The 14,583-nt window shown below is 40.3% G+C and overlaps 2 protein-coding genes across 8 annotated transcripts in view; one reads left to right on the top strand and one right to left on the bottom strand.

The window, feature by feature from the left end:
• The first annotated feature begins 391 nt into the window (after window positions 1-391).
• Window positions 392-10,245, top strand: LOC117445174 (serine/arginine-rich splicing factor 11-like). 7 transcript variants are annotated; one of them, XM_034080632.2, is made up of 13 exons: window positions 3,297-3,385; window positions 3,626-3,748; window positions 5,625-5,744; window positions 6,001-6,104; window positions 6,518-6,607; window positions 6,698-6,744; window positions 6,831-6,964; window positions 7,254-7,329; window positions 7,479-7,592; window positions 7,788-7,877; window positions 9,018-9,089; window positions 9,181-9,346; window positions 9,446-10,245. In XM_034080632.2, the coding sequence occupies exons 4-13, from the start codon at window positions 6,027-6,029 to the stop codon at window positions 9,659-9,661; spliced, it is 1,083 nt and encodes a 360-aa protein (XP_033936523.1). In that variant the 5' UTR covers window positions 3,297-3,385; window positions 3,626-3,748; window positions 5,625-5,744; window positions 6,001-6,026; the 3' UTR covers window positions 9,662-10,245. The 7 variants fall into 7 exon arrangements, with proteins under 7 accessions (XP_033936522.1, XP_033936523.1, XP_071058978.1 ...); XM_071202877.1 differs by having other exon boundaries at window positions 4,979-5,744; XM_034080631.1 differs by lacking the exons at window positions 3,626-3,748; window positions 5,625-5,744 and adding an exon at window positions 392-746 and having other exon boundaries at window positions 3,252-3,385.
• Window positions 10,246-11,802: 1,557 nt separating this feature from the next.
• Window positions 11,803-14,583, bottom strand: part of ankrd13c (ankyrin repeat domain 13C) — a 34,930-nt gene continuing 32,149 nt past the window's right edge. Inside the window, exons 10-13 of the mRNA XM_034081054.2 lie at window positions 14,465-14,544; window positions 13,679-13,777; window positions 13,199-13,299; window positions 11,803-13,070 (exon numbers count right to left, since the gene is read on the bottom strand). Of these exons, the coding sequence (XP_033936945.1) occupies window positions 12,940-13,070; window positions 13,199-13,299; window positions 13,679-13,777; window positions 14,465-14,544 (411 nt within the window). The 3' untranslated portion in view covers window positions 11,803-12,939. The remainder of the gene's footprint in view (window positions 13,071-13,198; window positions 13,300-13,678; window positions 13,778-14,464; window positions 14,545-14,583) is intronic.

Raw genomic sequence — 14,583 nt, 5'->3', positions numbered from 1 at the left:
AAAGGGCAATTTTTAACATAAACTTTAACATAAACGACTCAGAAATCGTTGTATGTAGAAGAATTGCACGTTATACATGTATTTATTACATATGAATACATTTATTTTTTGAATAATTCATTCATGATTCGATTCAGTATTTTTAATAACAAAATACATATTCTAAGAACAAAATATAACATGAAAAACGTTTTCTTAATATAAAACAACAAATACCTAATAATATATTTCGTAAGAATATATGGTAATGTGAGGTGTTCGATTACCCCCCCCCCCCCCCACAATAATTAACCAAAAAAAATACAGTCATATTTATTTGCACCATTTTACTGGGACACACAAGGTGAAGATTCATAAATACGAGTTTAGAAACTGCACCTTAATGCGGCATCAGAGCCTCACGACATTTTCGGCAGCGCTATTGTTGCTCTGTGCTCGCGGCTGTCGTAGACATTAGCCCGCAGCAAACATTAACCAGCTTCTGTTTACAGGAAACATGCCAGGTCTTGTAATCGCCTGACGCTCTTTTCCTCGTAAACACAACATAGCTCGTCTTTTTTTTGTTTTAAATTCAGGCACGTTGCTGGCGCAGAGCTAGCTAGCTCGATTAGCACTCATTGCAAAATGAATTCTAACACGCACGTCATTCAGGTGACCAATGTTTCCCCGAGCACAACGTCCGAGCAAATGCGGACTCTGTTCGGATTCCTCGGAAACATAGAGGAGCTCAAACTGTTTCCACCTGAGTGAGTATTGTGAAATATAAATAAGTACAACGCTATGTTGCCGAGCTAAAGTTGTTAAGAGCTGGGCCTCTCATCAGGCCTGCAGAGCCGAGTAGGCCTCATGCTCATCCGAACGTTTCCCCGCGCCTTTAGTGGAAGCTTCAGCAGGCATGAGGGACTAATACTGATAGTTTCTCCTGTTGTGTTAGAGAGATTTAGGACAGAATTAAATGTCCTATCTTAAACAGACTTAGTGGTGTGAGAGCTCCCAGTCGTACATGAGAATTAAACCAGTTGTGTTTGCTTCATTATCTTAGCCACCAATCTGAAAGTAGGTTTACAAAATGGTAAATCAAAGTTTCCATACAAAGTGTTTGTTTAATCTAAAACACAAAGATATTCAATTGACAATTATCATATTTGAGTTATTTATGATAGCGTTAGCATGGCCTTTTTGTTTGATAAATGACCCCTACATTTGTATTGATAGTTGGTGCGATTGATTCGTTTTTTCAGCCCTGCACAAAGCCTTTCTCTGCTTAAAAAACTGTAAATGGGATATTTTGTCCATGTCTTCTTGCTATGACTTTCTCTTTGTGATTTGTATTCTAAAAACTGAATTGAGTAATTATCAGATGAATCAATTGCCCCTTTCACACCAGCGCTTTTTCAGCTCCGACTCGGAGCTGGAGCCTGAAAAGCGCCGGTTTTTCCTGTTCACACCGCAGCGACGCCGGCTCTTAGCTCCGGAATCGGGTTCACTTCCAGCTCCAAAAAATTGTCGGTCTAGAGCAGTGTTTCTCAAACTTTTTCATACCAAGGACCACTTAACCAATAAAAAAACACTCGCGGACCACCTAACTCCACAAATATCCAAAAACACATCATTTTTACAAATCGCCTGAAAATGGTACAAACAAGTGGCAACATGTGTGATGAAGGTGTTTATCTGGGCTATATCATGCAATCGAAAGTGAAACTTAAGCTCGTTCCATTGCGGAGATATTCCCACGTGTGACATTTTACCAATATACTCACGGACCACTAGGGGGCGCTGACGGACCACACTTTGAGAAGCACTGGTCTCGAGGCAAGAGCTTCGGAGCTAAGAGGTGGCGTCGCTTACGTCGAGGCGTGCAGGAAACTAAACCCACCTCCCCTGAACATGGGTCGACTGTTATGCCTGCCTACAAGCAGTAGTGCTTATAAACACACTTTATAAAGTCAGGCAACACTAACCAGGCTTCGTGTGATTCTGTTTATTTGTACCTTACTTTGACCATCCGTTCACTGTTATCGATCATTGTGGAGAGAGGCAGACGTGTTGTTTTGTATTATTGCAGCTATCGGATGCAAGTAGTCAGTTTAGCTTTGGTTGCTATGCTAACATCACCCGTTTTATACCAGAGAAACTTTCATAACAGCGTTGTGATGCCAAACAGCGTCAATTCAGACTGACACACATTCACTTAGGCTAAGGGGAACTGGGGATATGCATCAGCTGCTTGTGTGAGTCGGACAGTGAATACTTTAGAGCGGCCGCTGCAGTGTGAGCTAACCGGGAGCTAACGGGAGAATAAACTCCCGTGGAAGAGCAGCCAACACTGCAGCGGTCGGTAAATGCTGCAGAAACACATTAATAAACAATGAACCACGGCACTCTGGAGCAAAGTATAAGGTTGGAGAAGTCGTTATTCAATTTATTCTGGCTTCGTGTGATTAAAAGCAACACGATCATCGACCCGACGCAGTTCCCCGTTGTTGTTGTTGTTGTTGTTGTGAGCGCCGTAATGGCTGCGTTTGGGGAGCAAATCAGCGATGTAAACGGTGACGTCATGACGCAGCAGGGGCAGCTCTGGGGCGCCAGTGGGCGGTGTGCACAGAGCGGGAGCTGAAAAGGGAAACCGGAGCTGAATCAGAAAAGCTCCCGCTCGGAGCTAGAAAGGGAAAAGCGCTGGTGTGAAAGCCGCAAATGAGGACCATGACATTCGTCTCTAGATTCAAGAAGTCACAGCTGCAGTATTTCCTTAAGTAGAAAATCCTGATTTAGTGGAAAACCAGACTAATTCAATGCTTATAGTGTAATGCCAGTCACTTCCTGTGCCCAATTTCTAAGGTCCCTGCCTCTCACTTGGGATGCTAATACATAATATACAGTATTTCAAAGTTGGCTATAGTAGGAAATAATTGTTCTCTGCTTTGTATTTTCCTGTATCCAATTACACCTGGCTTGTCAGCAGGTAGGAGATGTCGAGGACTAACAACAACAAAGGTTCAAAGCGTCAGTGATTGACAGAGATTCTCAACAAATTTGTCAATGAGAGTTGTGATTACACTATATACGCTACAAAATATATCCTAAGATTCATTGTTTGCCTAAATCGAGGATGTAGAGACTGTATATACCATGATCCATTTTTAAGTTACTTGTCCCTGGGGACACAAAACTCAATCAGGTCAGTTTGAAGAAGGCATGTTTTCTCCTTGTTTGTATTCTTTGCACAACATATCTGTATTTTCTTCCAGTGACTCTCCCTTGCCTGTGACTTCACGTGTCTGTTTTGTAAAGTTCCTTGAGTCTGAGTCGGTGGGAGTTTCCCAACACCTGACGAACACCGTCTTCGTGGACCGAGCTTTGATCGTGGTCCCTTTTGCTGAAGGTGGGTGTCTGCTTTATTACTCTCCTGCTCACATGGCTATCTCTAAACATACATCCCAATGTGTAGGTTATTTTTGATAGAATTGCAAACACATTGAGTTATTTTGTGACCAAGAGAAATTGCTAAGCTTCTCAATGCTTGGCATTATTAGGTATATACAAGGGAAATGTGAATTTGTGTCCATGTCTGACAATCTAGCTGTAAACTTCTCTCTCTGTTATTTGTGTTGTGGTTTCATAGTGGACAAGTCATTTGCAGAGAGCCCCTTCCTTGCTGGCTGAAAGTGGTCCTCTGCTGCCATCAGGAGATTAGAAAAAATAATGGCACCAGGCTCGCAAGCCCCCTTCTCTCTCTTGTTCTCCAGTAAAATATTAATTCTTTATTTTGTTTCTCTCTGTTTAAGGCATCTTTTTTTTTTTTTTTTTTTTTAAAAGGATAGCCACACAACTCTTAAGCAAAATGAGGGGGTGGTGGGAGAGGGTGCAGGGCAATCTCAATACCTCACATGTTTAAATACATTTTACATTAAAATACATTTCAATGAGCAGCACCAGACTAGGGATGCCCCGAGCAGATCTGCTGGTTTGTATCGAGGCAGATCAAATCGGACAAGACATATTTAAATGTATTGGCTTTGAATCATGCACACTCTGATCCTCTGTTTATATTTAAACCTTTTGTACGAAAGGAACACCAGTTGTTACAATGTTCCATTGTGCATGAACCAATATGCATTCTGCAGTTGTTTCACAGCTCTTTTTTAAAATAAATATATTGTAAGAAATTTGTAGCATACATGCAAGTAGTTTCTTTGCTGCAAAAACAATTAGCTTGCTGTAGGAAGTTGGAACACATTAATCCCTGCACATGCACTGCTGTTTTCAGCTGATGAGACATATTTTGTAGGTTTATTGGGCAGGGCTATAGCGGGTACTTTACAAATGTCTCCTAGCTCCAGGTGTAAATTGTCCCGTCCTAATAGATCGGTCCACTCGGTGCTAAAGAGAAGTCTAATCTGCGTAATACCTGATCATTTCTCCTGTGTGGGTGTTTAGGGTGTAGCCTTGTTTTCCTTTAATGCAGAGCTGTTTCCCAAACATATACAAACTGAATCTCATTACTAAGTGTAATATTGGCTTGATTATAGCTGAATAATAAAGGAAAATATAAATATTGGATCGGGACATGGCAGAATGGATATATTAAATGGCTCAGATTGGGGTTAAATGTTCGGGGCATCCCTATACCAGCACAAAGCATGCAGGGTAGACGGACTAATCAGCTGTGCATGCTAGAATAGATTTTGAAGGTGTGTGTGTGCCATCCTCTACAGTTAGACTGAACAGGTGTTGTGGAAGTTGATTAACATGATAAGCGCACAAACTGCCTTTGGCATTTACCTGCTGAATGTGCCAAAGCCTTTTGATATTTTAAACTGCATCTGTATTTCCAAATTTTCACTAACACACCAGATGAAAGTAGTTTCTCTGCTTGATGTTGCAGTACAAATGCTTTTTATTGACCCTCTCCACACATGAGTTGAGTGAATCTCACATTTAACAGTGGTGTTTCTTTTGTTGTTGTGTTTTACAGTTCTTTTTCCTGGTTCAGCCAGCCCTATATACCAGGCCCTCCTGAAAATGCCACCAACAGTTTTGTCTTCTGCAGCCTTATCCTGTTTCTCAAGTGTCCTTTCTGGTGTGTGTGTGTGTGTGTGTGTGTGTGTGTGTGTGTGTGGGCGGGCGTGTGTCCCTCTCTTCCCCCCTTTTATTTAAAATAATAATAAGTATAAAGTAAAATGTCAGATTTATAAATAGACTGTTTTCAGATTGCACCATGGATGATCATCTTCATAAGATTTTCCCTTTAGATTTTCCTGTTTGGTTTCTTCAGCTCTGGGCACATTTGTCATGATTTTGTCACAGCTTTAATAGCCCTTTAATGTTAAGTGCAGTTTATCTTTGATATTGTTTAGTGCTTTTAGTGACAAACTGTTGGCTACAATTTAGCAGTATTGTAGTTTGTTGGCAATACTTGATCTGGTCTCCAATTTAAGTTTTTATGTTTTTTTGGTGGGATTGTACAAAGTTACCACCAACAAAAGCCCAGAAAAGGTAATATGTGTGAACCGTTTCTGTTTTAGTATAGGTAATGGTAAGTGATGTTGAAATGTATCCTTGTCTACACCCAAATCATGAACTTTGTTTTCTGTATCTCAATGTTTTTGTGTGCTTTATAGCGAAGCAGCCGGCACGAGTCGCTTGTTCATAAAACATCTAATGAAAGTTGAGAGCACATCCCACGGGACAACTGGCTGTGCTTGCTCACGTTTGGTTCATGACTTAAAAATCAAGTTCAGGTGAAAAAATCTTGGCAGTGTTGACCAGTGTGTATTGTGACTTATAAACTCATAGCTGCTAATCCTACAATCATACTTTCACCACAACAAAAAAGTCAGGGATCAAGATTTACAGACAAGACCAAAAAAAAGTGGATTTTTCATACTTTATTTTTTTACCTCAGAGTAGTAAGAGGAGGCTTGTCTGCAAGTCTTGTCTGAGTGTTTATCGATGTTTGCGCCGTGCGTGTACTGAAATGTTTTTGTTTTTCTCCAGGAGTCATTCCTGATGAATCTAAAGCTATGTCGCTACTCGCTCCGGCCAATGCCGTGGCAGGAATGATGCCGGGGGGCGGCCTTCTTCCCACACCCAATCCTCTGGTGAGCTTTGACTAAACTTTGCATTGAAATTGAGATCGTTTCCTAGTATTACTGTACAGGTTTGGTTGATCAAAAGTGTCATAACATATATTTGAACAGTTTACATTCTGGGTTCATTAGTAGTTCAAACGTATTTGAAAGATATCACCATGGACTTTCATTGACTGTCTCTATCGACAAATGAAAAGAAGCTTTAGTTGAATCCTCAACATAACTAAGACAAATTATGTAATATTATAAATGTTTTTACCGGCCAGGCTTCTGTGAATTTTGGAAGAAAAAAAACTTGGAGGATGTAAACTCTACTAGGTCTCTGATTAATTGACATTTGATTTATATTTATGTGTTGAAGAAGGTAAACATGAACTAGATGTTGAAGAGGGTTACATTGTAAAGAGCATGTGTTGTTTCAGATGGGAGGGAATCCATTCGGGGGGCTTGGAGTTCCTAACATGGAGCAGATGGCTGCCATGGGAATGCAGGGCCCCAACATGAACCCCCAGGTGAGCACCTGCTCAGTCGCCCTTAGTCACTGCATGTTTAGATAAGATCATTTCTTTCTAAAAGTCATTTCCTCTTTGTATCTCTTTCAGGCTCTTTCTGCAGACTTCCTTAAGCTCATGCAGTCCATGGACCCAAAGTAAGAGACTATCCACAATCCTGCAGAATATGCAATCCTAAATATTTATTTGAAGAGAAAAACTAAATCATTGATGGCATTTTCAGAATGAATCCATTAGCAGCCGGACTGGGCATGAATCCAGGGATGAAGAACGATGCCTCCAATAAGGAGATTGAAGAGGCCATGAAGAGAGTCCGAGAGGCGCAGTCTCTCATCTCTGCCGCCATCGAGCCAGGAAGTGAGTGCTCTGATCTTCTTTCATTCAGCAGGATAGTACTGCTGACGTCCTGATCCATTAAATATTGTGCTGCAATTTAGTTCAGTGGAATATTTGTTCTATTGTCTGAGTACTTGTCTAAAATGAACAACCAAAAAAGATACAAACTATTATTGGTACAAATATTTAGCCACTAGCGTCACCGATAGCCTTCTGAGACTTACTCACCAATATGAGGCTAATTTCAAACCCCTTGGTGAGCATTGTTTCCTACCATGAAGATGTTTAACTTATTTCACTGTTTTTGCAGATAAAAAGGATGACAAGCGTAAACATTCCCGCTCCCGTTCCCGGCGCAGGCGCTCCAGGTCTCGCTCAAGACACAGGTAAAGACTGCTGCATGACAAACGGTTACTCACACTGTCAGATGGAAAAACAAAATGGATTGTGGCCTCTACATACAAGACATAAATAGAATATTTCATACTGACTGAAGTTTTCTGTTATAAAATGTTGAATCTCTTAATTTCGGCAGACGTTCGAAGAGCAAATCTCGTCGGCGGTCCCATTCGAGGAGCAGGAGGAGGTCTAAGAGCCCCCGCAGGAGGAGGACTCACTCTCGAGACCGGAGCCGCCGCAGTAAATCCAGGTCAGCAGCTGCACTGATCCTCTGTACCACAACTTACTTTTATCGGCCACAAAGTGTGTCGACTAGTGCAGAGTCTGTGTTATGACTTTAAACGGCCACCTTTTGAATACACGCTACTTTGAAAAAAGCTACCAGTTGATCAAGTTTACTGCTGGTTTTTGATGCAATGTTCTGCTGTTTGCTAATGTTGACCAGGGACAGGAGGAAGGAGGAAAAGTCCAAGAAAAGGTCAAAGACGCCTCCAAAGAGCTACAGCAGTGCCAGGAGGTCCCGAAGCATCAGTCGGTGAGTTTGAGCAGATAACTATTATTTAAGTAATTCTTCTATTGATTAACCAATTGAAATGCTAACAACGTCTGAATGTATACTATTGCTCTTTAATAAAACAACATTTATAAACATCAGACGGTCTCTTGAAATTAACCATAATTAACATTTGTATTGTCTGAATAGAATACAATAATATATTAAACCTAATTATTAAGATGACTTATTACAATTTAAACAATACTTTCCTCAATGAGATTTTACATTCACAACAGAAAATAATTCTCATTGGTAGCAGTACATCATTTGGAAATGACAGATTTCTTAAAGGAGACATGTCATGGCCATTTCCACTGATCATAATTCCATTGTTGAGGTCTACTAGAATAGATTTATATTGTGCAATTATCCTAACTCACATTGGTTTCTCATACAGCGTCTCTGTAAACGACGTGTATTTACTGAATTTCACTCTCTGCCTTTAACGGCTCGCTATAGCTCCAAACCCTCCCTGTGAGCACAGTGTGCTCTGATTGGTCGGGACGTTGTGAATCACGCTGAGCTCCGTGGAGGTGTGATTTCCTTGTTTAGCGATACACAGCTAAACACAGCCAAACTAATCCTGAGCACCCACAAACTCACAGCTGAAGTAAAAACAATAAGTGTGGCTTGATATTGAGTAAGAAAAAGGTTGATAAACGCTGTGAGAATGGGTCTGCAGAGAGAATTTCGCCGCGATCCCAACTGTCTGTTATCAGCCTGCAGCCAGGGAGGAGAGATCAGCAGAGCTGCCTGCACTGAGTGTGTGAGGAAGTCCGTGGATTGGTCAATTTGGACCAATCAGCGGGGGCTTAACGTAACTGCTCCGCGTACGTAACGTAACGGCTCCACAGATTGGTCCATTTTGTTCCAGGTACGGGTTGACATCATGCCCTACCCGGAAGAATCAAATGGACAATGACGTATCTCCAACGAGCCGATTTGGGGAGGTATTTTCTGTGTTAGAGTTTTACTCCCTACATGGTGTACTTTGAGGGTTTTGACTCTGCAGACCGTTTACATGCATAAAAACCTTCATAACACACAAGGGGACGGGCAATAACCGGAAAAGCATGACATGTCTCCCTTAACAGATTTTTATTTAATGTTGCTTCGCAGGAAGCACAGGCGAAGCCGAAGTGCAACTCGGTCCCCCAAGAAGAAGCTGTCCAGGTCTCCATCGCCCAAACGGTGAGTAGTTCAACACGTTTAACATTCAATGTAATAAATGCAGTTATTTTTAGTATACAAACTAAAAATGATACATTTGTCATGTTCACAGTCACAAGAAGGAAAAGAAGAAGGACAAGGAGCGTGAGAAGGACCGGGAAAGAGACAGGAGGGAGGACAGAGATGAGAGAGAACGCTCCAGCAGCAAGAAGAAGAAGGTCAAAGACAAAGAGCGAGATCGCGATCGCAAGTCTGATAGCGAGAAGGGAGACGTGAAGGTACATTAAGCGCCTGACATTACCATTAAATATAGTCCTAGGTGGCTACATTTCATGGGACTTTGGCTTGAATTTAAGTTACTTGAATTGTTTGGACAGGTGACCCGGGATTACGATGAAGAGGAGCAGGGTTATGACAGTGAAAAGGAAGGACTGGAGGAGGATGACGATGAGAGGAAGACCGACTCTGACTCCGCCTCAACTCCCACGCGCAAAGGCCTGGAGGAGATAGAGAGATCCGAGGGCCAAATCCCCAAAAAGTCCAAACTAAATGGAGACGACCATCACCAGGAAGACATGGAGATGAGCGACTAGGAGCGTCCCGAACCAGACCGTGTTTTCTGTCCACTGTCCTGTTTTATATTTTTAATATAGGCCACAACATGTCAGTGCCTGTTCACTCAAAGTTGAAAAGATTTGTTGTATTAACTGTAGAAGCATTGGGGTGGTTTAAACGGAAAGCAGTTAAATAATTTTTGTAAAGAAAGGAGAAAACAAGGACTAAATATAAATGACATGCAACGTGGTTTTTAATTGTCAATGCTGTACTTTTTTAAGATCCTGTTGAATTTTCTTTTTGTTGCCTTTGTGTTCAAATGTTTTACTGGCAGTAAAATATTCAGCGTTCCCACTAAAATGCTGTCTGTAAATATTTACTAGTCAGGATCAAGTCCTTTCTTCCCTCAGACTGTTAGTCCCTCACCACCCAGCACTGGCTTCATGCTCATTCTTTTGGTTGCTGAATCATTTTTGTTTAACTGTAATGCACAACGTTGTGTTCGAGCTGACCTGCCTATTTACAACTCTTTGTAAGTGTACACTGTAGATTGAAATGTGGTGTTGCAACGAAGTCAGTAGGTTTTCCAAAGGAAACTAATAAAATTGGGTCAAACTGTAAACTTGTGTTTTAGTAGATGTTCGAAATGTTTTACAGTTATTGTAACTAAGTTCTTCACTGTTGCATCATATCTCTCACAATAACTGCCCAAAAAATGCTAATTGCTTGATTAAACTTGGGGTTTTTGTAAGGCTCAAACCGTAGTATATAACGGTGTTAATTTAAGACGCCAACATATGATTGAGGTTTTCATAAAATACACTAAATATATTGTTCTTCCTCATTGAACAGCACAATTGTGGACAGACGTTGCTAACTTTAGCGAGCAGAACTAGCATTGATGACAGGACGCTGCCATGCAACTAGCAGTTCTGAGTTCTCTATCAGTTTCTGAAGTCACACGACCAGGACTGAACCGACTATTCGGATTGGAACGTATCCCTTGACGGCGCGTACCGCTCGAATTTATTGCACCGAACTCGTTGCCAAGCGCTCAAAGTTGAAATACATTGAACACCTCGAGTCCTCTGACTGACATATCGAGGTGCCAACTAGCTGGGGAGGAAACCTTAAACACAGACCTTATGTATGTGGCTGTTATCAAGGTTGTGTGCCCCACCTTTTTCGGACGTAGTCTGAGGCCGCACACACCACAGGCCTGAACTGGCCTACAATACCAACGTGGCCCTTTCATTTGAGATAATTAAAAACTAAACTATGTTCGTTTTTATTTCATTTCAAAGACATAATATACTATGAGTATACAATTGTTGTATTATAAACTATAACTTTATTTAGTTATAGAAGTTATACATGACTTGTTTACAACTAAGTGTATATGACAAACTATATTTTCATGTTGTATTTACATACTGACTATATATGACTAATTTAACTTTATGACTTGTTTTTCAACAATATACACTATGAATTTTGAAATATTTTTGCAAGAGACTTTACTATGACTTAGATTTTTCAAAGAGATGTTCTTTTATGTCTATTTTATATATACACTATTTTATGACTTTCTTTTAAGCCATACTACCATTCTGACGTTCCAATTACAAGAAATAAAACAAATGAAAATGGCAAGCCAAACTCTTAGAGATATGTGGAATCTTTATTTTTAGTGCATTTTTTATGAAAATAGTGTTGGTGATTTATACAAGTTTTTGCCCTACATCAGACATGTTGAATTTCCTACTTGAAACATGGACAATGTAAATAGCTTAAGACAGAAAGGAGCATGGAATAAAATGTAAACTTTTATATCAGTGAGGATGTGCACTGCCAAGCTTTGCTGCCCGTACTGAGGAATGTAATGCAAAAAACTAAAAGTGCTGTATTTGATTATAGTGATACTGAAAATAGAGGCAAAAAGGCTAATTGTTTACACTTTAACCTTCACATATGTAAACAGGAGCACCTGTTGTTGTCGACGTTATTGAAAGCCCATGAATTACAGCAGCAGCTATAAACACTCGTGAAGGGTTCAACTTTCCAGAGGAAGCTTTGTGCTCAGGGTTTGTCCCCTGTGGAGAAGATTGTCCGGTCACACACCTGAAGGAGGTTCATAAGGTTTATCAGAGATTGGTGAAATAATGACAGAAGAGTTAAGTGATTCACTGGTCCTTTAAAACATTACAAGTATGTACAAAATCACCATCATTTTACAAATCAACAAATTCTTGATTAACTTGTGACACTACATTAAAAAAATCCACAATTCTGCCTAAATTCATCAGCACAAAGAATAATAAAAGAGAACGTAAAAGACAAAAGCTCATAAAACATGTATTTACATATTGTGCAGGGGAAAAGCCTGGTTCTTGTTAGGTGTAAAAATGGCATGAATGTTGTAGACAGTCTTGTATTTCCTAATATCTTCTTGCTATACAATCCCCAGTCCCCTTCCTTAGCAAGATTGTACAGTTTGTTACATAGTTTACAAAGGTGTTGTATGAAACAAAAGGCTTAGACATCATTACTTACACTTGCTGCCACTCAAACAAATACAAAAACGTTTTGTTACCACAGAAATTGCGATGAAACAATACATTTTAAAAAGCAGGATTAAGTGTTGGGTTTCACAAAAAAGTTTGTGAACTCAACTGAATGTAATGGATCTAAATAGTGCCCGAAGGTTCAGTGATGCTACTCCACGCCCAATAAAATCAATGTTGCACACACTCACACACAATTTAAGGAATTCTGCAAAAACGGATTCTTAGGAATTTCACTCAATTCCCAATAATGATTTTAATTGTATCTGTTTTTGGAGCATCTTTCAGACCTGTAACAAATTATAAAGCAAGAAAAAGGACCCTAAAAGTCATTTTTGGCAGAATCCCTCCCCAAAATCTTACACAGTAATATCATTGCTTTATTACATGTCAGTTAAACATATTCCCTTTATAAACATTACTTACACACTTAAATACATAGCATCAACTGAACTGTACTTATACCCCGTTTACAGAAAACCCAGTTTAACTTCAATGCCCTTTAATTGATGTGACTGGGATTAAACCCACCTGAATGTGAGAGTACTGTAACACTGAGTTTTTAAAACACTGTTATTATGAGGCGATGTCTACCTCTCTGCAGCAGCTGTCGTGATGTAAAACTCGTTGCAGTTTGTGTTCAGGGATGCGATGGGCGATGGAATTATTTTCCTTTTTAGTTTTAAAAAAGTATGTCTTGTAGCATGATGTTGCCTTGTCGCACGTTTCTTTTCCTGTTCCTGCTTGAGATGTTAAAGGTCAGGGAAGCGGCTAGGGTCTTCTTTATACTCGTTGGGAATGGTAAAAATGGTCTGATCGAACTCATCGTAGCGAAACTCCTGAAACGTGACGGTGGCTGTGATGGTGGGAAACACTGGGATGTCTGCAGAGAGACACAAGAGGAATTACTCATTTAATCCGTGGAAATCTTACAGGCATGCTTTTTGTAAGAGCTGTCAACGGTAGATTTCCTTCCATATTTGAAATGATTTTTGAGTTACTTCCACTCACCCAGTTTGACAGGAAAACCGGGGGGGAGCTTCATCTGAACAAACTCCCTGAGTTTATTAAAGTGCTTGAAGGGTGCAATGACCTCCAGAACATTCAATAACCTGAGGGAAAACAAAAACACCAAAGCACATAAACAACAACAAATGGCAGGTTATAGAAAGAACACTATTGAAAATAAACGTACATCTCAAATACAGCCTATTGTATTTAAATGCTAACAAGTATAATTATAATTGCTCTGATTTGTTTATATTAACTTACATTTTTAATATCCAATTGAGTATTTATTAACTGCTTTCATCAACACCTTTATATTATAAGCTCGAGAGGATAGATCTGTAACACATTGCGGAAACACAAACATTCAGAAACAAATGCATTTCTCTTTTTATCACCACTCTGCTGAGAAGATAGCATGAGAGCATTTTGTCTGTCTGCGTTTTAATAGCAGACTGGAGGCTGAGTTGGGAGCAGACTTACGATTCGATGCCCAGAGGGAAGTCTTGACTCATGGCTACCGTGGCTTTGAAGTTCTTCTTGCTCTCTTTGCAGACCAGCTCTCTTCCCACATGTGGAGCTCTGAGCGGAGAGAGAAACGACAACCTGTCAGAACGTCATTTCATGCTGAGGAGCTCAGAGATTTTTCATGCAGAAATCTTTTTGACGGAAGTAACCTGCCTCGTGTCTCATTCTCTCAAACAGAAACTGAATGTGACTCTTATCAGTGAGAAGAACACCAGCTTTGAACAGCTTTGCAGTTAAACTTTCTGTGACTCTAAAATGTAGATGTTTGCATGGGAAGATTAAATTCAAAATGTTACGGAGCGGGTCACAGAGTGACTGACTCCGCCACTGACAGCCGACACACACAAAAAGGGACGGTGTTGGTTCCTTGTTTTTTGGACTGTGTCACTCTGAAGAATGTTGCCGTGAAGGCAACAGCTGGGACGTGTTCGGGGGTTTGTTGCAGAGAAGGCAACAGCCAGAACACGTTTACTCTGAATGAGTGATGGACGGCCTGTTTTTGTCTTTTATTTTGTTTGTTTAAGGTATGCTGGTTCGTATATATTTTTGGAGCTTAAACAACCGACTAAGCCATGTATCGAATGGACGAATTGAACCCCGTCACACAAAGAAACATTCGATGTGAGCGAGAAGATAATATAAGCTACAATGGTTTCAGAAATGTAGTTCTTTCATTCACAAATACAACATGTCTATGATTTACAATACCATTAGTGCTCATAATGGTTCTGTAAAACCTACTTTCCGTTGTCAGCACTGATGTATTCTTCCCAGGATATGGTGTTGGGTGAGGGGGCCGTTAGAGATTGCCTCCTCGCCGGCTGAGGAGCAGAGAGAAAACAATGTTTGTGTTTTGTTGT

Source organism: Pseudochaenichthys georgianus, chromosome 4, assembly GCF_902827115.2.
Source record: "Pseudochaenichthys georgianus chromosome 4, fPseGeo1.2, whole genome shotgun sequence".
NCBI lineage: Eukaryota > Metazoa > Chordata > Actinopteri > Perciformes > Channichthyidae > Pseudochaenichthys > Pseudochaenichthys georgianus.
This window is presented reverse-complemented; position numbering and strand designations above follow the sequence as displayed.

Bases quoted from the DNA above. Each gene is read 5' to 3' on its own strand.
- LOC117445174 (XM_034080631.1), top strand. From the start codon at position 625: ATGAATTCTAACACGCACGTCATTCAGGTGACCAATGTTTCCCCGAGC. The intron at 9,090-9,180 runs GTGAGTAGTTCA...TCATGTTCACAG, and splicing joins AGGTCTCCATCGCCCAAACG to TCACAAGAAGGAAAAGAAGA. The intron at 9,347-9,445 runs GTACATTAAGCG...TTGTTTGGACAG, and splicing joins GCGAGAAGGGAGACGTGAAG to GTGACCCGGGATTACGATGA.